At 49.1% G+C, this 23,186-nt stretch overlaps 1 protein-coding gene across 2 annotated transcripts; it reads left to right on the top strand.

The window, feature by feature from the left end:
* The first annotated feature begins 72 nt into the window (after positions 1-72).
* Positions 73-21,356, top strand: VPS16 (VPS16 core subunit of CORVET and HOPS complexes). 2 transcript variants are annotated; one of them, XM_082856196.1, is made up of 24 exons: positions 112-179; positions 14,800-14,888; positions 15,148-15,245; positions 15,333-15,461; positions 15,542-15,686; positions 15,811-15,926; positions 16,027-16,149; positions 16,280-16,335; positions 16,705-16,794; positions 16,891-16,985; positions 17,137-17,213; positions 17,670-17,801; positions 17,896-18,023; positions 18,154-18,189; positions 18,382-18,490; positions 18,655-18,789; positions 18,883-18,991; positions 19,075-19,172; positions 19,255-19,362; positions 19,678-19,755; positions 19,852-20,021; positions 20,103-20,199; positions 20,871-20,974; positions 21,090-21,356. In XM_082856196.1, the coding sequence occupies exons 1-24, from the start codon at positions 127-129 to the stop codon at positions 21,232-21,234; spliced, it is 2,520 nt and encodes an 839-aa protein (XP_082712322.1). In that variant the 5' UTR covers positions 112-126; the 3' UTR covers positions 21,235-21,356. The 2 variants fall into 2 exon arrangements, with proteins under 2 accessions (XP_082712321.1, XP_082712322.1); XM_082856195.1 differs by lacking the exon at positions 17,670-17,801 and having other exon boundaries at positions 73-179.
* The last annotated feature ends 1,830 nt before the right edge of the window (positions 21,357-23,186 follow it).

Here is a 23,186-nt window from a genome sequence, read left to right as displayed (position 1 = left end):
CAGCGGTGACGGCCGTGGCCGCGGCCTCGCCACGTGACCCGGACGGGCGGAAGCGGAAGTGCCTGCCTGGAGCCCGCGCTAGGTGCGTGTCGCCTCGGCGCTGGCTGGCTGCCACCTGCACCAGCTATGGACTGCTACACCGCGAACTGGAACCCGCTTGGGGACTCTGCCTTTTACCGGTGAGCCGCCCCGCCCTGCCTCCCACGGTCTGGCTTATCCCGCTCGCCCGCCGGCTTGAGTCTCTGAGCGAAGCCGGACGCGCGCGTCGCGGTCTCTACGGCGCTGGGGTCCGCCCCTCGCCGGCTCTCCCGCGGCGTCTACCACTTAACACACAGCCACCTAGGGCCGAGCCTTCCCCTTCTCCGGAGAAGGAAACTGAGGCAACCGTAGTGGTCACACAGGTAGCGGCACAGCCCAACTGAAGCCCAGGGCTGTCAGCCTCTGGAAGGATGCTCAGATCACGTTGAGGGTGGCCGCCCACGGGTGACAGTGAGTGATCGGTCTCCTGCCAGGAAGTGCTGCTGAAGTCAGACCAGGGGTGCTCCTATGGGGGCCTGCTTGCACGGCGGGCGGGGTAACAGTGCTGACCAAGGCTGGGAGAAGGAGGCGAATCGCCACTAAATCCAGAGGCAGCACGAGTGAGGACCCCCTGCTAGGGGCAGCCCTCTCATGGGAGTCGTGGAGTCCTAAACCACTAATCTTTCTAAAGTGTAGACTGATCACATCATTACCCTAATTAGGATTTTTTCCAATGACTTCTCTTCTTTGAAAAACAAAGTACAAACTCCTTCTCGTGTTATATCTATAAACCGGCCTTATTTGTCTTTTCAACTTCGACTTCAATTTCTTCTTCAACTCCTACCCAAATCTGTGTTCCAGTTGCACAGAACAGGATCCCAACACATCATGACGTTTCAGGGCTCCCTGTGTTCGCACCAGCCTGCAGTTCCTTCTGTGAGCACTGCCATTTCCCTCTTTACTTCACTGGAGAATTCTTACTCATCCTTCAGGACTTAGTTTAAGGGTTCATTCTGAAACCTTCCCTGATCTAAGCCCAACAGACTTGACTTTCAGCTGACTTTCCTTTGGGTCTCACAAGACCCAGTGCTAAGGTCTGTTATGTATGGCACAGTAGGGCAATGTTTGTATAGTTTTCTTCTGCTAAACCAAATTCCTTGAGGGCTGAGAGCATTTCTTGCATCTCTTTATCTCCAGTGCATATTTAGAACAGTGCCTGCTATGTAGTGGTTGCCTAATAAAGTTTAAAAAAAATACTTTATTGATTGCAACTAAAGATCACAAAGGCATCGCGTTGGGGTCTTATTTCAATAGAAGACAACTGTTAATGCTAGTGAAACTATATACCATTGTTATTCACATGTTAAAACTTTTCACTGTAATCTTTAATACACAGAATGTCAGCCCTTAACACTTCTGAGGTGGACAAATGCCTTGATGCAATTTTTAGAGATCTGTTGCATTTGTTGTTTATTTCTGATTCTTATAAATGTGCCTGTACAATGTGAAAAAAGTTGCAAAAATTTAGTTAAAAATCAGGGAAGTCAGTAGGAAATAACAGTGATTTAAACTTTTTGTGGAGAAGAGTTGTCAGTTGACATAGGTAGCATGTAATTTGGTATTTACGACACAGCATATACTTTTAAAAATATTAACTTGGGGCTTCCCTGGTGGCACAGTGGTTAAGAATCTGCCTGCCAATGCAGGGGACACGGGTTCGAGCCCTGGTCCGGGAAGATCCCACATGCCACAGAGCAACTATGCCCGTGTGCCTGCAGCCCGTGCTCTGCAGTGGGAGAGGTCACTGCAATGAGAGGCCTGCACACCTCAGTGAGGAGTGGCCCCCGCTCGCTGCAACTAGAGAAAAGCCCGCGCACAGCAACGAAGACCCAACGCGGCAATCAATCAATAAAAAATTAATATGTATTACTTTTGAAAATATATGTTGCCTACACAGGCTTATTAAATAGAGTACTGAAAATGGTGACCTCATTGCCATAGAACTCCTGGTTATCATATGAAGTCTTAACTTTCTTTATACACCAATAAAATTTTACTACCTTTTTTTTTTTTTTTTTGCTGTATTGGGTCTTCATTGCTGTGCGGGGACTTTCTCTAGTTGCGGCGAGCGGGGGCTACTTTCATTGCAGTGCGTGGGCTTCTCACTGCAGTGGCTTCTCTTGCTGTGGAGCACAGGCTCTAGGCGCGTGGGCTTCAGTAGTTGTTGGCTCGTGGGCTCTAGAGTGCAGGCTCAGCAGTTGTGGCACACGGGCTTAGTTGCTCCGCGGCATGTGGGATATTCCCGGACCAGGGCTCGAACCCGTGTCTCCTGCATTGGCAGGCAGATTCTTAACCACTGGGCCACCAGGGAAGTCCCTCAATAAAGTTTTAAATGAGTGTAAATGTTGAGTACATGCTATAGACATGATCTGCATGGCTAGCCTACCCTTACCTGTACTGTACCACCAGAAGGGAGTAGAGGTATAAGCCTTGCTGCAGACAATGTGTTGCTCTTGGTAATGGGTGTTGAGCCTTTCTATGTACTAGACACCATGCTAAGTACTTTATGTGTATTAAATTGTCTAAGTCTCACAGCCCCATGAGGTAGGTATCATTATTTTAACCCCATCTTACTGATGAGGAAACCAAGGCACAGAGAAGTTAGGTGACCAGGTTACACAGATAGTGGAGCCAGGATTTGAGCCCGGTCTTCTTCTAGAACCTGTGTTAAAGCATAGGGTTTTTGTTTTTAAGTAGGAAAATAAAATAAGTAGAAAATATTTTAGGTGCAGATACTAGGTTTATTTGTATTTGTGCATAACCTTATGCCAAGACTTAATACATGTTCAAATAAGTGAATGAATGATAAACAGGGTGGCGGACATTTCAAGTCCTATCTACAGGATGGGATTCTTTTGCATTGGAAGTAATGTTCTGGAAAAATCACTAATTTGGGAGGGCAAGGAGAGGTAATGGTGATTAGTTCTTATGAGGCTCCAGAATTTTAACCATTTTTATTCTAAAAACCCAGTTTGAGATAATACAATTAATTTTGCCCAACCCTTTGCCACACTGAATGTATATTGGGCCAATAAAAAGACATGGACCCTTTCTGCCCTCAGAACTTATAGCCAGCAGGGAGACAGTTGATAACCACTAATGACTCTGTATTTGTTTGATCATAAGCAGTGAGGTAAAGGAGAGTGTAGGGTCCTCAGAAAGCATATAACAGATTGGTAAGTCAGAGGAAAAGAAGACTTTCTGAAGGAAACAATACCCCATCCAGGAGATGAGTAGACCTAGGTGCAGGGAATGGGATCCAAGAAGAGCATATACAAAGGTCCTGAAGTGAGAGAGACAGGGACACTCTCAGTGACCTAAATAGAGAGAGCCAGTGTGGCTGGAGTGCCACAGACAAGGAGACAGGGTAAGAGACCACTTTATCTGAAGACCAGTGAGAAGCCTAAGTGAAAGGATTGATGTGATTGGATTTGCAGGGTGTGTGTGTGTGTGTGTGTGTGTGTGTGTGTGTGTGTGTGTGTGTTTTAAGTTCCTCCTGGAGGCAATGGGGGGACAAGTTGGAAGGGGCAAGCAAGAATGGAGACTGGTTAGGAGGCTGGTGGAATAGACCAAGGAGAAGTTGATGGTGGTGAGCACTGGAGATGGAGAGAAGGGGACCAGTAGGAGAGATATTAAGGGGGTAAAATTGAAGGACATTGTGATGAGTTGCATTTAGTAGGGAGGAGGAAGAGCAACAAATCGAGGATGACTTGGATTTTTGGCTTAACATAATGAGAAAGGAAGAGTGAGTTTGGTGGGGAAAAGGGTGAGCTTGGTGTTGAACACAGTGTTTCAGGTACTTTATTTTTTAATAAATTTATTTTTATTCATTTATGTATTTATTTATTTTTATTCTTGGTTGCATTGGGTGTCTGTTGCTGCACACGGGCCCTCTCTAGCTGTGGCGAGTGGGGGCCACTCTTCGCTGCAGTGTGCGGGCTTCCTATTGCCGTGGCTTCTCTTGCTGCAGAGCACCGGCTCTAGGCGTGGGGGCTTCAGTAGTTGTGGCTTGTGGGCTCCAGAGCGCAGGCTCAGCAGCTACAGTGCACGGGCTTAGTTGCTCCGCGGCATGTGGGATCCTCCCAGACTGGGGCTCGCACCCGTGTCCCCTGCATCGGCAGGCAGACTCCCAACCACTGCGCCACCAGGGAAGCCCTTAGAAACATCCTTTATGGTGAAGGAGACCGAAGATACATTTCGTACTTGTGGAACTCTTCGTAGAAGAGAGGTTGACTGTTTTAGTTGGTTTTATGGCTTTGTACGTTTGTCTGTTTTGCACATATAAACGTGAACATTAAAATAAAACTGTGGTTAAATACACATAATATAAAATTTACTATCTTATTCATTATAAAGTACAATTCAGGAGTGTTAAGTATATTCACATTGTGCAGTCAATCTCCAGAACTTTTTCATCTTGCAAAATTGAATCTCTAGGGCTTCGCTGGTGGCGCAGTGGTTGAGAGTCCGCCTGCCGATGCAGGGGACACGGGTTCGTGCCCCGGTCCGGGAAGATCCCACATGCCGCGGAGCGACTAGGCCCGTGAGCCATGGCCGCTGAGCCTGCGCGTCCGGAGCCTGTGCTCCGCAACGGGAGAGGCCACAACAGTGAGAAGCCCGCGTACCGCAAAAAAAAAAAAAAAAGAATCTCTATACCCATTAAATGATAACTCCTCATTCTCCCATTCCCCCAGCCCTGGCAACTACCATTCTACTTTCTGTCTCTATGAATTTGACTACTCTAGATAGCTCATACAAGTGAAATCATACACTATTTGCTTTCTTGTGGCTGGCTTATTTCATTTAGCATACTGTCCTCAAGGTTCATCCATGTTGTAGAATGTATCAGAATTACCTTCCTTTTTAAGGCTGAATAATATTCTTTTCTATGTATACACCACATTTTATTTATGCATTCATCTGTCAGTGGACACTTGGGTTACTTCCACCTCGTGGCTGTTGTGAATAATGCTGCTATAAACAATGGTGTACAAATATCTCTTCGAGACCCTGTTTTCACCCAGAAGTGGAATTTCCGGATCATATAGTAATTCTGTGTTTAATATTTTGAGGAATTATCCTACTGTTTTCCATGACAGCTGCACCGTTTTACATTTCCAGCACAAGGATCCTTTAGTAGTATTTATTTTTAAGGCAGGCTGGAGTCAAGGGATTTCGGGGGTGATTGTGGTCTCTCTTCAGGGCCTGGGGATTTTGGAACTGATGGATTATTCCCCAAGGCTAGACCTGATACGCTTCTTCCTCCACAGTGATCTGACAGCTCAGCCTGGACAGGCTGGAGATCATCTATTTTCACACAAGCTCTTCTCTTACTGCAGTGGACTGTGCTTTTCCAGCAGTTCAGCTGCACTGCAGCAGGGATTTTGTCACTGTTTCCCGGAGGGGGCTGGAATTGAGACTACCATACCTGCTAGATTTAGTGATTTTCTGGTATTAGACCCAGGGTCCATTTACTGCTGCTCTGGGGATTTCCGCTTCCAGGACCTGCAGGTAGAGGAGAAATATGTAGCTGACCTTCCTCACAGAAGATATGGCCTAGCGTCACAGAGTCCTCACCTCTAGACTTTTCTGAGATGCTGCTCTCAGTCTGTCCATCCACGCCCCAGGCCAACCTCGAGGCATAGCTTGAGTCACCTCACTGTCCCTGAGAAGCCTTCTTTACCTTGAAAGCTTGAAGAGGTGGCCCATGCTTTGCTGCTCTTCGCTCCCTGACCCTTACTCCTGTACCTGTACGCTTCTTTCCCACCCCAGTCTGTGTCGATGCTAACCTCCTGGACTGCAGCCAAAGCCTCCTTGGGTCTCTCCTGCCAATCGCTCACTTCACCTTGTGCTTCCCAGAGAGCTGGAAGTCATTGCCTAGAAGAGTGTAGGGTTCCCCTGACGAAATCTGCCTGTTGTGTTGCCAACCTGCCGAGGGTGTGCCCCGTCTCCCTGCCTTCTCAGAAACCATGCGCCGTCCATCCACCCTCCCGCCACCATAGGTTTCTCCAGCTGTTGTTACGCAGGACCCCCTGCATCAAGGTCACCTGAGATGCTGGCTGCATGCAGCTTCCTAGGCCAGATCTACTCCATTATCTCTGGGTTGGGTCCTAGGAATTTGATCTGTATTTTAACAAGCAGCCAGGTGTTTCTTTGCTGCAGGAAAATTTGAAGACCTCTACATTGTTTTCCACGATCCTTACCCCCAAGGGCTCCCTTTCAGACCTCAACCTCTATATTCAAATCTCCCCATCCTGACAAAAAATAAACTTCCCTATTCAAAAAATAAACAAGTCCCTCCTCCTCACCTCACCAAAGGTCTGAAAACTGCCACCTATACTTGCTTCCATTTTCTCTCTTCCCACCTATCACTCACTATGGTCTGACCACCCTCTTCTCAGTGATATCCTGTTACTGCACTGGACACAGCTCAGGCTTCATTTGAGCTTGACTGCCTGGGGCATTGGATAGAGGTGACCTCCCTTTTTTCTTGGAATTTGTATATAACTTTTTACAGTGAAAAATTTTAAATGTACAACAGAGTAGGAATAGTAGAGTGAATACCCATAGCCATTGTTTAGGCTTAAAAATTGTTATTGTGTTGTAATACATTTGCTTCAACTACTTGTAAGTTTAAAAAAATTTAAGAAAAAGTTCAAATATACGTAAATGTTCTAAAAGTAGTGTAGTGGACATCCATGTGCTCATCATCACCCAGCTTCAACAAGTGTCAGCACTTTGCCATTCACTTTTCATCTACCCGCCCCCCATCCCTCAACACACACACACTTTTTGGGACCATTTAAAAACAATATCCAGACATCTTTTCAATCAAATACATTTCTGCTATATTTTAAAGTAAATTATAGTCACACCTTAAATGTGTATTACTTTGAAAAAGAAGACAGTTTCCTATAAAACTATAGTGTTATTTCACACCAAACAAAATGAACATTTAATATCATCTAGCAACCAGTCCTTCTTCAGACTTCTCCAGTTGTCTTCAAAATGCCTTTTTATAACTGGTTTGTTCAAATTGAGACCCAAATAAGAATTATTCATTTGCTTACCCACCCCACCCCACGCCCGCACTGCGTGGCTTGCGGGGATCTTAGTTCCCTGACCGGGGATCGAACCTGGGCCCCCGCGGTGAAAGTGCTGGGTCCTAACCACTGGACCACCAGGGAATTCCCTGCTTATCTCTCTTAATTAAGTCTCTTGTAAACTTGAACATTATCATCCTTACTCTCACCCCTACCCTTTGTTTTCATGACGTTGACTTATTTTAGAGACCTAGTCGCTTTCTGGATTTGTCCCCTTGCTTCCTTGTGGTGCCTTTGAACTTTTTTCTCTATCATAGCCTGTATTTCCTGAAACTGTGTGTTAGATCTAAAGGCTTGATCAGATTCAGGTTGACATTTTTGGCAGAAACACCTTGTACAGTGATGTGTGTGTGGTGTTCATCTGGAGGCATCATTGTATCAGGTTGTCTGCTACGAGGGAAGTTGAGATTGACAGGTAGTTTGGAGGCTGATGGCCACATCCTCACCCGTTTTCCCTCTTGTGACAAGCAAGTGGTCTGTGGAATGTGACACAGTTAATATCACTGTGATTCTAATTAGGAGACAAACCATACAGTGATTAAATAGGGGAAGTTTAGTATAAAGAACTATTAAACAGTGATAACAAAGTAACTATAAGATAAAATAAAACTGTCCTTTCCTAGGGCTGAGGAGAAAGGAAGGACAAGTCGGGGGGCGGGGAATGCCCTTCTCAAGCTGGGGTTCCTACCTCGCTGGGGAAGGTATAGTTGCAGCCCACTGGATGGTGGGGGAGTTGCTGGTTTGCCTGGGCCAGAGCTGGTCCACAGTCACTGGACAAGCAGGAAGCAGCCCTCCTGGGCACAGATAGGGCACAGGTGAGCCATAGCTGGTGGCCAGGTTCATGGGCTTGCACAGGGGGCACCAGTATGAGCAGGAGACCTGGAGCATGCGGTGTCTTGTGGAGAGAACCACGGGAAGGTGGATGCCAGTCCAGGCCAAGGCTGTGAGGTCACCAAGGGATTGTGTGTTCTGGGTGCATGGCTGGGGCAGAGTATCACCAGATGTCCTCATACCCACACTGCTGACTGACCTTGCAGCTGCTGGAAACAGCCAGAGACACCCCTCCTCCTACAATATCCCTTTACTACAGGGCCCTCTACTGAGAAAGCTTAACATCTAGCTCTCTGTGGAGCATGTATTGAAGGATGAATTTGGAGCTGGGAGGCAATAATTTGATAACTGGCACAGTCCATTCTTTGGCTGATCAGCTTCCACAAGTGCCCTCTACACTTCAACTCCCTCACAACAACAAAACAACTTTATATTTCTGCTTAACAAGATACCATCCTTCTTACAAGTAAACTTCTTTTTCCCAAAGTGAGAAGACATACAGTCTTAACAGTCATTGTATCAATCACTATATTAGTTACTCCTCAAATTGAATTACAGTCCCACTGAATATTCTGTTACCTAAAAATTGAATTTTAAAGTTAACCTCTAATAATTTGTGTATAAAATAAAAATGGGAAGGAGAGAAGATAGTGGCTGGTATATATATATAAACGCATGCATACAACAAACACAGAGAAAATACACAAAGTGGCTATAGTCTTCATTTCTGTAACTGGTCACAAGATCATAGTATCTATGGCTTCCTTTTTCAACTACCCATCCCATATTTCCCTTGCTCTCAGCCAGAACCTTCACTGCTCTGCTCTTTACATAGTGAAGTGACCCAAACCTCAGTCATTCTGCTTTTTTTGATTGCTGAGGTTTTTCATTAACCTTTTTTGTTAGACACGGAAGTACTAAGAGGTGCCCCAGAGGATCCCTTGGGTTTCAGACAGTCCTCCTTGCCTCCATTGTGTAGCAGCAGCTTGATTTCCCCTTGGCCATCAGGATAATCACTTCAACCAGTAAATTAACCCCATTTTCTTGGCTGTTGTTTCAGTGGCATAAGGAGCCCCAAATGGCAAGGTAGCACCCTTTATATATATATATATATATAAATTTATTTATTTATTTTTTGGCTGCGTTGGGTCTTCGTTGCTGCGTGCGGGCTTTCTCTAGTTGCGGAGAGGGGGGCTACTCCTCATTGCAGTGCACGGGCTTCTTATTGCGGTGGCTTCTCTTGTTGCGGAGCATGGGCTCTAGGCGCGTCGGCTTCAGTAGCTGTGGCACTCAGGCTCAGTAGTTGCAGCACACGGGCTTAGTTGCTCCACAGCACGTGGGATCTTCCTGGACCAGAGCTTGAACCCGTGTCCCCTGCATTGGCAGGCGGATTCTTAACCACTGCGCCATCAGGGAAGTCCCCAAGGTAGCACTCTTATCTTCTAATTCAGTGAATCCATTGTTGTGTCCCCTGGTGGAAACATTCTCCCCTTGGAGACTAAGCTCTCCAAACCAATAGGTCTCAAAATTAGTGAAACTGGAAGCAATATTTTAATGAGAGTCATTAGGCATAATAGTGAGAGGAGCCACTCCCACTTCCACTCCTTGATTCCAGGTCCCCCATATTCTGACTGTGGAGGAGATAATACTATATAATGGTCTCTGATGCAAAGCATAAGCTTGCATCCTGTAAGACAGGGCCCCATACTTTTAGGATACTGTCTCCCAATGGGTGCTTTAACTGAGTCGTCAGTACATTTAGACCAGCCATTTCTGGGTAATGGGATATAAGGTAAGACTTGTTGATTCCATGGACCTGAGCCCACTGCTGCACTTCCTTTGCTGTGCAGTGAAGTCCTTGATTAGTCGCAAGGCTTTGCAGAATGCTACAACGGTAGCTGAGACGTTCTGTTTATTTATTTATTTATTTATTTATTTTGCTTGTGGTGCATTTTAGTTGTGGCATGCGGGCTCTTAGTTGCATTATGAGGATTCTTAGTTGTGGCATGCACACGGAATCTAGTTCCCCGACCAGGGATCGAACCTGGGCCCCCTTCATTGGGAGCATGGAGTCTTACCCACTGGACCACCAAGGAAGTCCCATGGTACATGAGACATGCTGTAAGTCCACGATGGTAGGTGCTAGCAAAGGCATTACAGGTAAAGAAGACAAATCCACATCCAGAATATGTATTCCAGTGAGGACAAATCTTTGTCTCCTCCATGATGGAAGAGGTCCAGTGTAATCGACTTGCGGACTGCTCCCCCTGGGAATGGTGCCATACTGGGACCATGTATTGGTCTCTGCTCTTGGCCGATTAACCACTCAGCAGTAATGTTAGCCAGGTCAGCCTTGGAGAGGGAGGCTCCCAAGACATCTACCTCAAGTGAGAGCATAACAGGGTTTTCAAGTAGAGGAAGGCTAGTCTCCTCGGACACAGGAGGGCAAGCTACTTCCAATGGTAAGGAAGACTCAGAATGACTTGGGGGCTCAAGATTGTCAGTTTCATCTGGGTCTAACCAGTTATCTCCCTTCCAAGTTTCAGGATTCCTTTCTTTTCTAATTAGTGCCCTAACTTTCACATGTGCCAGAGAATTTAACTGCCATTGTTTAACAACCCATAAGATTAAACTCTGTCTTTGATTTTCAGCAGTAGCAGCTGTGTGACTACAAGAAATAAGAGATTCTTTTAGGCTGTTACAGAAGCTTTCTGCTTCTCAGACCATGACTGCAGCTGAAAGTTAATGGACCTAACCTTGTCATTTTCTCTTTGTAAATGTTCAAGTGCACTCAAAATAACCCATCCACACCACAGCCTTTATAATCATCGTTATTGCCATACAGTCAAGCACGTGTTTGACTTGGCATTTCACTACACTGAACTACAGGTTTGGTTAATTGTGATGCTGCTGCACGCAGTGGGTTACTAGCATCCGTTTTGCATTGTCAGGGAACACGGCACTGCACCCAAGCCCAAGCACATGACCAAACCAGTCCTCAAATCCCATCTTTAGGGGTCTGTCTCCTGGGGCCACTCCCTGCACCAATTAGTCTGGATCCAGTCAAGAGATGTAGACTGGGCACGTTTAATAAATGTAAGGAATTATTAAGCTGTCATAAAGAGTAACTATAAGATGTGAGAAATTTTTATATGGTAGCCTACGGCTAAGGGAGAGTACTCAAGAAACGACAAACTTGGAAGGAGGGACCTTCCCCAGGCTGGGGTTCATTTCAGACCTCAGAGAAAATACAGTTGCAGCCCGCCGGATGGCAGTGAAGTTTACCGGTTTCCCTGGGCCAGAGCTGGTCCACGGTTGCTTTGCCAGCAAGAAGCAACCCTCTGGGGTTCAGCAGGTAGGGGCCACAGGTGAGCTGCAACTAGGGGTCAGTGGTGTGGGCGTGCAGAGGGAGTTGGGGAGCTGATGCCGGCAGCCTGGAGCACTTAGTGGCTGTAAGGCAAGCCACAACCAGTGATTGGGTGCATGGTTGTGCAGAGGGGGTCAGTGGAACAAGGCTACGGGCAGGGCAGTCAGTGGCCGGGCATCTTGGCATGCAGAGGGAGTAGGGCCTGGTGTAGGCAGGAGGCCAGGAATGCCATGTCTGTCCAGGGAGCCAGTCTGGGCAAGGCTTGGAGGTTGCTGCATGGCTGGTCAGAGCACCACCAGATGTCCTCACACCCTAGCTGCTGGGTGACTGCCCTGCTGGAAGCAGCAGAAGCCTCTTCCTCGTGCAGTGTTCCTCCAGCGCCCTCTACTGAGGAGGCTTAACATCAGGCTCACTGTGAAGGAGAAATTCTTAAAAGAATACTGTCTGTTATCACAAAACACATATGGAAGAGTGAATTTGGAGCTATGTGTCAGTGAATTGATAACTGGCATGCTAGGTCTGTTTGGATATCTATCTTCCCATCAGATTTAATCTAAGGATTTTAGTAACAAAAGGTCAAAAGAAATGTACATGGGGTTGAAAAATTCAAATAATGCAAAGGTATATAGCCTAAAATTGTCAGTCTCCCTATTCCCCTCCCCCATTCACCACCCTCTCCAAAGGTAACCACTGTCTCTCCACGCTGGCTCAGTGTGGAGGCCTATGAGAGTTCTTCTATGTATTTACACACATACGTGTGATTATATGTAAATATGCTTATAAAAATATGTGCTCAGTTTTTTATTGTGTAAGTGGATTCATATGGTTCATACTGCACTGCAACTTGCCTTTTTTTTTACTTAACAATATATCTTAGAGGCCACTTCATGTCAACATACCCAGTCACTTTGTTAATAGGCACATAATATTCCCCAAAATGGGCATAAGTAGTTTATTTAACCAGTCTCATTTTAATGGGCATTTAAGGAGATTTTTCCAGGATTTTTAAAAACTATTTTAAACAGTGCTGCAGTGAATTCATACCTTTGTGTACTTGTGCAAGTAGTTTCATAGGTTAGACTCTTGGAAGGAAATTGCTAAGATAGAGTGCATACACATTTAAAAATTGGATACATAAGTGCTTCATTCTCTTCCATAAGGGTTGAACCATTTTACACTCCCACCAATATGTAGGAAAGTGTTCATTTTTCCACATCTTCAACAATATTCCATGTTATTTATTAACCTCTTAATTTTTTGCCATTCAGATGGCCAAAACATAAAAATAATTTTTAATTTCATATTTACCTAGTTGTTAAGTATGTCTGTTCATATCCTTTGACTATTTTTCTATTGTGTTGTCTCTACTGATTTGTAAAGGAGTTCTTTACGTGTTCTCCATGATAACCCTTTGTTACAAATGTTACAGATTTTTTCACAGTAGTCACTTGACTTTTATGTATTAATGTTTAACATACATATGTTAAGTTTTATGTGATAACGTCTATCAGTCTTTTCCTTTTTAATTTCTGGGTTTTGTGTCTTACTCTGAAAGACTTTTCCATAGTTCACATTATGAAAATATTAGCTTACATTTTTCTCAAGTTTTTTATGTTTCGTTTTAAAATATTTTCACAGTTATGATATAGCCCTTGACCATTTTTCTTTTACTTTTATTTTCATTTTTTTTACAATTAATTAGAGCTTTTTTAAAAAAGTATTTTTGTTTTTATTTATTTATTTTTGGCTGCATTGGGTCTCCGTTGCTGCGCGTGGGCTTTCGCTAGTTGCGGCGAGCAGGGGCTACTCTTTGTTGTGGTGCGCAGGCTTCTCATTGTGGTGGCATCTCGTTGCGGAGCACGGGCTCTAGGCACGCGGGCTTCAGTAGTTGCGGCACGCGGGCTTCCGTAGTTGCGGCACGTGGGCTCGGTAGTTGTGGCACATGGACTTAGTTACTTCGTGGCATGTGGGATCTTCCCAAACCAGGGATCGAACCCATGTCCCCTGCATTGGCAGGCAGATTCTTAACCACTGTGCCACTAGGGAAGTCCTTAACTTTAGTTTTTAAGTGTATTCAATATCTGATATATATATCTGTTTTCATATTTTCAAATGTTCTTAAATATTATCCAGTATTTTCTCTTTCAGATGACATTTTTTTGCCCCCCCCCGATGAACTGTAGAATCAGTTTGTGCTTCCCTACCCACCAGAAAATTGGACTGATTTTTAATGGAATTCTCTTGCATTTATACATCCTTTAGAATATTTCTTCATGTCTTCTATATTCTTGAGTAAACTGATTTGATTTTGCAAAAAATGTTTATTAGGTTTATTCTTCGGTATCATAGTTTTATTGCTATCAAGAGTTATATTTCTAATTAGTTCTTGCTATGGTATAGAAAACTAGTTGGTATAGAAAAAAATATATTGATTTTTGTTGATCACTTACTGAGCTCTTTCTTTCATTGTTCCATAGACTGCTTTGGATGTTCTAAGTAGACTATCTCATTATTTGTAAATGAATAGTAGCAACCTCATTCCTTCTTCAAAATGGAAACCTCTGGGGGTTTTTTCTTAAATTATTTTGGCTAGAATGCCGAGAAGAATGTCAATAGAAAGAAATGATGGACATCTTCCTGATCTTTAACGGGAAGTTTCCTGAAATGATACTAGCCGAAACACCCTCCTTCTTGAACATTGTCTTCTCTTGGTATCCTGGTGTAGTGTCCACTTCTTCTCTGTCCCCTTTTCCCCACCTCCAGCCTTCAAATGATGGCATGCCTCAAGCCTCCTACTCTGTCTTCCCATGCAGCACGTCTCTTGGTGATCCATGCATATCTCAGATTGCAGTCATCTCGTGCCAGTTTGCCAGTTTGTAATTTCAGTTACCTCCTGTGAGTCAAGCATTCATATATTGGCATCTGCAACCCAGGACTCTCCCTAGCTCTAGGCTTACTAAAGAGCTCCTCTTGGATTTCTTTCAGGCACTGCTCACTCAGTACCTCTAAAACTGAGTTCATTATCAACAGGCGTTGAGCTGGACCCCTGGGTGTAAAGCCCATAACCAGATTCAGTGTTAAGAACCAGAAATAGAAGAAAGGCTGTCTATCCTGGGAGGCCCTCCTGGAGGGTCTTATTTCCTGCTAATGCAGGCTCAAGCCAACCACCCCACCCTAGTACCACCTCACTTTGTGCCCTGGATATTGGCCACACAGCCTGCCCTCCAAACACCCTCTGCTCCCTCACCTGCTATCCCTAAGCATGCATGTGGTCAGCTGGCCTAGCTGTTTCTAGTCATCACCCCCCTCCCTGCCCCTTGGGGGGGAACAGATGGAGGCATTAGGGGCTCCTCTGGGGCTCAGCCCATCTGGATGCAGGATCATGACGAGTCTAATCTCTGTTTGTCACTGTGTGGGCAGGAAATATGAGCTGTATAGCATGGACTGGGACCTGAAGGAGGAACTGAGGGACTGCCTGGTGGCCGCTGCGCCCTATGGGGGCCCCATTGGTAAGTTTCCCCTCTGGCACTGCATGCTCTGGGACCGCGGGATGAACTTGGGGTCCTTGATTCTTGGGGTCCTTGCTGTTGGGTGGTTCTTGCTGGCATATGCTACCCACCCCCACTCCACCCTACTGAGATGCTTTTAATCCTGGTTCTTGGGAGGCCTGCCGCATGTGGGGCGGGCCTAAGGACCTAGTTCATAAGGCCTGCTTCACATGGGGTGGGCCTGGGCAGCTAGGACAGAAGGTTTCTTCTCAAACCACAGCGCTAATGAGGAACCCCGGGCGGAAGGAGAAGCCTGCCAGCGCACGGCCAGTTCTTGAGATCTACTCAGCTTCTGGTGTGCCTCTGGCCAGTCTGCTGGTGAGCACCCTGCCTGCCCTGCGGCTGGGGGCTGGACAGGGTTCTGCATCCCGAGGACAGTTTCCGGAACCTCCCTCTCCTTTGCAGTGGAAGAGTGGGCCCGTGGTGTCCCTGGGCTGGTCAGCTGAGGAGGAGCTGCTCTGTGTGCAGGAAGACGGGGTCGTGCTCGTTTATGGGCTTCATGGTGACTTCCGGAGACACTTCAGCATGGGCAATGTAGGGGCCCCAGGGGGCTGGGGAAAAGGGATGGAGTCTGGGAATCTGCGGCTCCCTCAACCCACGGCCCCTCTCTCCAGGAGGTGCTCCAGAACCGGGTTCTAGATGCCCGGATCTTCCATACTGAGTTTGGTTCTGGGGTGGCCATCCTCACAGGGGCCCACCGCTTCACCCTCAGTGCCAACGTGGGCGACCTCAAACTCCGCCGGATGCCAGAGGTGCCAGGTGAGCCCTGACACCCCTGAGGCAGCATTCACTGCCCACAAATGTGCCTCCAGTCCATGGGACCATCAGAGGCAGAAACTGTGGGCTCTGGTCAGCCTGAGGTTGTCCTCTTCCCTGGCCGCAGGTCTGCAGAGTGCACCATCATGCTGGACCACAATGTGCCAGGACCGAGTGGCACACATTCTTCTGGCTGTAGGACCTGATCTTTACCTCCTGGATCACGCAGCCTGCTCTGCAGTGGTGAGAGGCCTTGAGTGGGAGTGAACTGGAGGGACTGGGGGAGGCAGTGGGAGGCTCTGAGAAGTCAGTATCTTTGGTGTCCTCCCCGACCCTGCCCCAGACACCCCCTGGCCTAGCCGCAGGAGTGAGCAGCTTCCTGCAGATGGCTGTCTCCTTCACCTACAGACACCTGGCGCTCTTCACAGACACAGGGTACATCTGGATGGGGACAGCGTCTCTCAAGGTGTGATCCTGGGACAACACAGGGGCACCATGCCTTGTCTAGGAAAGATCTCTTGTGGGTAGGGGAAGGGCTTTTGAACCAGACTGGTGACTGTTGAGACAGGACCATGACATTCCCTGCACCCTTTCAGGAGAAGCTGTGTGAGTTCAACTGCAACATCCGGGCTCCCCCGAAGCAGATGGTCTGGTGAGGATGAGGGTGTTATCCTGGGGGTAGAAGTGGACATAGCCTTGTCTCCTGGGACAAGTTGATTCATCCTGTCTACTGACCCAGCCAAGTGGAGCTTGAATCTTGTCTTCTCTGCCAGTGCATATTTGAGGGGCCAGTCCCCTGTGGGCCCCAGATACCCCTGGGAGTTGACAGCACAGGATGAGAGGGAAGCAGACCGGTCAGCCAGAGGAATGGGATAAGCGGCAGCAAGCCTATGCAGGGTTGTCCCAAGGCAGAGTGATACAAGCAGCGATGTGGGAGACATGGCTGTGGACCAGGCATCCCGTGTGTCCCTGTGTGTGTGTGTGTGTGTGTGTGTGTGTGTGTGTGTGGTGCTGTCCACAGGTGCAGCCGTCCTCGCAGCAAGGAGAGGGCCGTTGTGGTAGCCTGGGAGAGGCGGCTAATGGTGGTGGGCGACGCACCTGAGGGCATCCAGTATCCTTGGAGGGCTGCTGGGGGTGAGGAGGGGGAAGGAGGGTCGCCTGCCCTGCGCCATCTCTGGGTGCTCTTAGGAACCTTGACCAAGCTCAGGTTCGTGCTGGATGAGGACTCCTACCTGGTGCCTGAGCTGGATGGGGTCCGCATCTTCTCCCGCAGTACCCATGAGTTCTTGCACGAGGTTCCAGGTGAGGCCCTCATAAGAGCACCGGGTGACCCAGGGCAGGGGCTGCTCGGCACCACAGCTGCCCTGGGCCGGTGCCCCGGAGTAGGATCAGGGTACTGAGGTAGGGATGAGGGTTTCCTGACCCCCTTTCCCACTTACCAATTTCCTCCCAGTGGCCAGCGAGGAGATCTTTAAAATTGCCTCAATGGCCCCCGGAGCGCTACTGTTGGAGGCCCAGAAGGAATATGAGGTAAAGCCTTGGGCTTCTCCTTGGGCCTCAGGATGCTGTCCTTCCCCTTCCCCTAATTGGCCCAGCCCATGCCCCTGCAGCCAAGTGCTACCTGTCAAGACAGGGGTCCAGACAGGACATTGGGCTGGGCTGGGCTAGAGAGAGCTGGCTCAGGTGGATTAAAGGGACATGGTGTCCTTCGTGTGGTGATAGGGAGGGGCAGGGAACCCCCAGTCTAGGCACAAGTCAGGGCTCTATTGAGAGGTCTCAGGGCCCTCACAGGCAACTGTGGGCTGCTATGGGGGTGTGTGTGGGCACCTTGCAGGGAGGACTGAGTGGGCTGAGGGGATTTGGGGCCTGGCCTCTGCAGCCTTCCAAACCAGCCCATTTGAACCACAGCCCGGAGGGGTTAGGGGCCAGACATGGAGGTGTTCTCAGTCATGACGCACTGTCCCTGGCACCTTCCCCCCTCCCCAGAAAGAGAGCCAGAAGGCGGATGAGTACCTGCGGGAGATCCAGGAGCTGGGGCAGTTGCCCCAGGCCGTGCAGCAGTGCATCGAGGCCGCGGGACATGAGCACTGGCCAGACATGCAGAAGAGTCTGCTCAGGGTTGGGCTGGATGGCAGGGCTGGAGGGAGGGGGTGCTGGGCAAGGGTGGGCTGGCAGAGAGGGAAGCTCTCTTTTGCCCTCTGGCTCTTTTCAGGCGGCCTCCTTTGGAAAGTGTTTCCTGGACAGATTTCCACCCGACAGCTTTGTGCGCATGTGTCAGGACCTTCGTGTACTCAATGCCATTCGGGACTATCACATCGGGATTCCCCTCACCTATAGCCAGTATCCCCAAGTTTGCTGACAGGGTGTTTACTTCCAGGGGTGGAAGGGCAAGGGGATGGAGATGCCTCCTGAAGGTCCTTGGCAAATAGGACTTATCTCCCAACTGGATCCTTAACCAAATAAAATACAGATACAAGCAGCTCACCATCCAGGTGCTGCTGGACAGGTACAGCAAGCCCAGGGTGCTGGGAGGAGGGCCGTAAGTGGGCGGGCATTACAGCCCCTGGTGTGCTCTTGTGGTCACTGCTCGTGATTCATTTCCTTGGGATCTGGGAGGCTGGAGTTACAGGCTGGGACCACTCTGCCCTCTTTCTACCCCACTTTATCCCTTGTGCCCTTCACCTCCCTTGTCTGCCAGGCTTGTGTTGCGGAGGCTTTACCCCCTGGCCATTCAGATATGTGAGTACCTGCGGCTTCCTGAAGTGCAGGGCGTCAGCAGAATCCTGGCCCACTGGGCCTGCTACAAGGTGAGGATATAGGACAGAGTTCAAGGGCATTTAGGGGCTTACAGGCCCTGGTGAGGTGTAGGAAATAAGTGTAGAGCTGAAAGGGTGGGTCCTGATCAAGGCAGTGGGGGTGGGGGGTTAAGGGGTGAGAGCCAGGTTTGTGTGACACCCCCTTCCCTCTGCAGGTACAACAGAAGGACGTGTCTGACGAGGATGTTGCTCGTGCCATTAACCAGAAGCTGGGGGACACACCTGGTGTCTCTTACTCTGACATTGCTGCACGAGCCTATGGCTGTGGCCGCACGGAGCTGGCCATTAAGGTGCGGGTGCCTAGCCCTCCCTGGATGCTCTGATGTGGGTGTTAGAGGTCCCCAGGCCAGCTCCTTCTCTCTGCCTTCCTCCCCACCCCACAGCTGCTGGAATATGAGCCACGCTCTGGGGAACAGGTTCCCCTTCTCCTAAAGATGAAGAGGAGCAAACTGGCGCTAAGCAAGGCCATCGAGAGTGGGGATACTGACCTGGGTGAGCAGGGTTTGGGTGAGGACAAGGCTGGGGACCCTGGGCTGAGGAATGGTGGACCCTCATCCCACCTTATTGTCCCATAGTGTTCACGGTGCTGCTGCACCTGAAGAATGAGCTGAACCGAGGAGACTTTTTCATGACGCTTCGGAACCAGCCCATGGCCTTAAGTTTGTACCGACAGGTGTGTGCAGGGGGCAGCGTGGGGTGGAGCCTCCTGAGCCCTTGAGTTGGCTTTGCTGACTGCCCACCTGCTGTGGCCCCAGTTCTGTAAGCATCAAGAGCTAGAGACGCTGAAGGACCTTTACAATCAGGATGACAACCACCAGGAGCTGGGCAGCTTCCACGTCCGAGCCAGCTACGCTGCAGAGGAGGTCTGAGGGCCGCAGGGCGGGTGGGGCCCACGGGCTGGGCCGGTGGTCTGGCTCCTTCTCCAGGAGTCTAGGCCTTGAATGCAGCACATACCCCATTTGGTCCTCACTGTGGGGGGAGAGCTTGAGAAGACATGAGGCCAGGCTGGGGATTGGTCCCAGAGGAGCTGGTCTTTCCATTAGGGACAGCAGAGCCGTGTGCCCAGTGGCCAAGGCTGGCAGTGGCAACCCTGGGCACAGTGATGGGGGAGAAAACCATAGCCTTGGTGGGAGGGCCGAGGTCCTTTGTGCTATGAACTCAGGTTCTTGCCCTTGCAGCGTATTGAGGGGCGAGTCGCAGCTCTGCAGACGGCAGCCGACGCATTCTACAAGGCCAAGAATGAGTTCGCAGCCAAGGTTTGTCCCGTTCTTCTCTAACAACCTCCTCTCCTCCCCTCCCGGTCTTCCCTCCTTGTCCCTCTCATCCCTGTCCTGCCTTATCCCTGTCCCCAGGCCACAGAGGATCAAATGCGGCTCCTACGGCTGCAGCGACGCCTAGAAGATGAGCTGGGGGGCCGGTTCTTAGACCTGTCTGTACACGACACGGTCACCACCCTCATCCTCAGCGGCCAAAACAAGCGTGCGGAGCAGCTGGCACGTGACTTCCGCATCCCTGACAAGAGGTAGATGAGGGCCCGGTGTGCCTATAGGTCCCAGGACCCCCTGCCCCTCCTGGAACACCTCCATCCCCAACTTTCCCACAGGCTCTGGTGGCTGAAGCTGACCGCCCTAGCAGATCTGGAAGACTGGGAGGAGCTAGAGAAGTTTTCTAAGAGCAAGAAATCACCCATCGGCTACCTGGTGAGATGGGGCCCTCCCTCTACCGCACCTCCAGTGAGGTAGTACTGGGGAGAGGGCCAGGCTCAGACAGTCTGTTCACACATCTGTTCAGCTCTCCCGCAGAGCTAGTGGGAGCTTCCTGGGCCAGGCACATGGGAGGATGGGCCTGAGTCTGCCTGCAAATGTTGAGGGCGAGGGAGAATGAGCTGCTTTCCCAAAGGAGGGCCACGAGGGACACCATGTGCCTAAAGGAAAGTCCTGTTTGGGAGGGAGGGGCACAGGAAGGGCACATATGTGAGGCAGTGGAGGATGTTGAGGGGTTTGTTTTCTGTGGCAGGTGGTTCAGAGGTGTGGTGGGTCGGTGGGATAAGGGCAGCCATGAGAGAAAACTCAGGCCCTGGGAGGGCAGGAAGGTGCCTGCTGTGAGTGAGTAGCAGTGGATGATGGAGTGGACACATGGAAATAATTGGTCCCAAAGCTCTAACAGATCTTTGTGGTAGGTTGTTTCTGCCCAAAGAATGTTGAGATCACAACTGTTGTATGTGTATGTTGGGTGGGAATGGGGGGGCATTATACAGACTGAAGGGTATATAAAATACATTGGGATAATAAATCCACTGGACTTTGCTCATAAGAGAGAGAACAGGAGGTCTCTGCCTTATCTTCCCTCTCCACCCTCTCCCTCTCCTAAGCCCTTTGTGGAAATCTGCATGAAACAACACAACAAATATGAAGCCAAAAAGTATGCTTCCCGCGTGGGTCCCGAGCAGAAGGTCAAGGCCTTGCTTCTCGTTGGGTGCGTCTGCTGAGAGCCCTAAGGGTGCTGGGTGGCTGAGCCAGTGGGCTGATGAGAGGCATGGTTTGTGCCCTTGGGCAGCGCAATACCATCTCCCCTCTTGCTGAAACCCCAGGGACGTGGCTCAGGCTGCAGACGTTGCCATCGAGCACCGGAATGAGGCAGAGATGAGCCTCGTATTGTCCCACTGCACTGGAGCCACAGATGGGGCCACGGCTGACAAGATTCAGCGGGCCCGGGCTCAAGCCCAGAAGAAGTGAGGGGCCTACCTGCTCACCTCTGCAAGCCCTGGGCCTGGCAGAAGTGTCACTGCTCATCTAGCTCTTGCCCCAGAGCAAAACCCGAAGAGCTGGGGTGAGAATGAGGGTTCTGGTTGTAAATAAAGTCGAAACATTTTAGAGTACTTGTCTATGCAAGTCCATTCTAAGCAAAAGCAAGCTGGAGGCAGAACCTTCCAGATACCTCAGCAGAACCATGTGTTTGATTGTGGGGTACTGGAGAGGGAGCTTCTCCAGTGATATTTACAGACCCCTCTCCACAGTTACCAAGGAAAGTCATCTCAAGCTCACAGCCCCTAGGAAGATTATGGGGAAAGGTGGCACAAAACATAATAAGCACCAAGTCATCAAGAACCACACTGAAAAGCATTACACACACACACACACACACACACACGAAACATGCTAAACACTTTACCATTGTTTTTATTTATTCCACAAGACAGCCCTGTGAGATAGTTAATATCACCCCATCTTACAGAAGAGGATCGAGGACGGGGGAGCAAGTATGTGGCAAGATGGGAATTGAAACCTTATTGGACATTTGGGGGTCTTAGAGCTTCTCCTTGGCTGTTGTGACAGAGGAGGGATGACTCAGCTGGACCTGAAATCAGGCCCTCTGAGCAGGGGATCCTGAAGCAAGGCCCCCCTGGTTTGCACTACAGTGAGAATTGGAGGACTAATGAGAGGCATGTGGCCATTGGATTGGAGGGATCAAGGAGGAGCCTTTGGAAGCCCTGCCCCTTGGATAGTGGTGAGCAATTCTGAGTGGTCTCTGGGCTGAAGAGAAAAGGAGAATGGAATTCTCCTTTTGGCAGTTCTGTCAAGGAAGAACTGCAAACTGGAGACCCCTGGCTCCCCACTCCCCTCAATGGAGGCTTTGCCCCTGGTCAGTGGGAATGCCTTCGTGGCCCTCCAGGCTCTCTGCCTCTAGCCTCTACTCCAGTGCACTTTGGCTTCATGCCCCAGCGCCCCTACCCAACACTGAGGGCATTACCTTTCTTTTTGTTGCCCCCGTTAAGTCTTGAAGGAAGACAAAGGAGGAAACCAAAGCCCAGAGAGAAGGTAGGCCTCCCTGGAACATCTGGCTTTCCCCTCTTTGACGCCCCTAGGGCTATGCTTAAAAAGAGTGAGACTCAAGCTTGCTAAGATGTTTCTGTTTCTTTTTCTTCCTCCACCTGATTTGTAAATGTAAGTTTGTGAAAATCCTGCAAGGGGATATAAATCAAATTGTAAAATAATCATTTGTTATTCTCACCACTTAGAGAACTTGAACAGGATAAAACAGGGATGGTTTGTCTGCTCCACAATGTCTAGGACATCAGCTGGAAGACTCAAAGTTTGGGGGTGACTTGACAGCTAGGGACTAGAATCTGAGGGCTTGGCAACTCACATGTCTGGCAGTTGAAGCTGGTTGTTGACCGGAACCTTAGTTCTGTCAGCCATAACACCTGCCTCACGACATAGCATCTGGGTCCCAAGGGCAGCATCCCAGGAGAGCCACATAGAGCTGTACTGCCTTCCCTAACCTTGTTTTGGAAGTCACACAGTATCATACCTGCCATATTCTGTTTGTCAAGGCAGTTACATGGACCTACCCCATCCAATTCCAAGGGGAAATAGATGCCATCTTTTGATAGAGGAGTAGCAAGGCTCTGGAAGAGTGTGTAAAACTGGAAATTTGGCCAGTTTTTGGAATCACAGTCTGGCACAATCTATCAACCTTCCCTCTTAGAATCAGCAGACACCTTCAGGGAAAGGAAAGGAGGTTCCCAATACTGGGGTCACTCTGGGATTTTTTTCCTCCTCAGTCTTGGCCCCACAGTTCTCCACTGCCCTGGTAGCTCTTCATTGCCTTTTTTTTTTTCTTGGCCACGCTGTGTAGCATGTGGGATCTTAGTTCTCTGACCAGGGATCGAACCTGTGCCCCCGGC

The sequence above is a fragment of the Leucopleurus acutus genome, assembly GCF_964270905.1.
Source record: "Leucopleurus acutus genome assembly, chromosome: 16".
NCBI lineage: Eukaryota > Metazoa > Chordata > Mammalia > Artiodactyla > Delphinidae > Leucopleurus > Leucopleurus acutus.
Note: the sequence above shows the minus strand (reverse complement) of the source record. Positions and strands in the feature narration are given on the sequence as shown.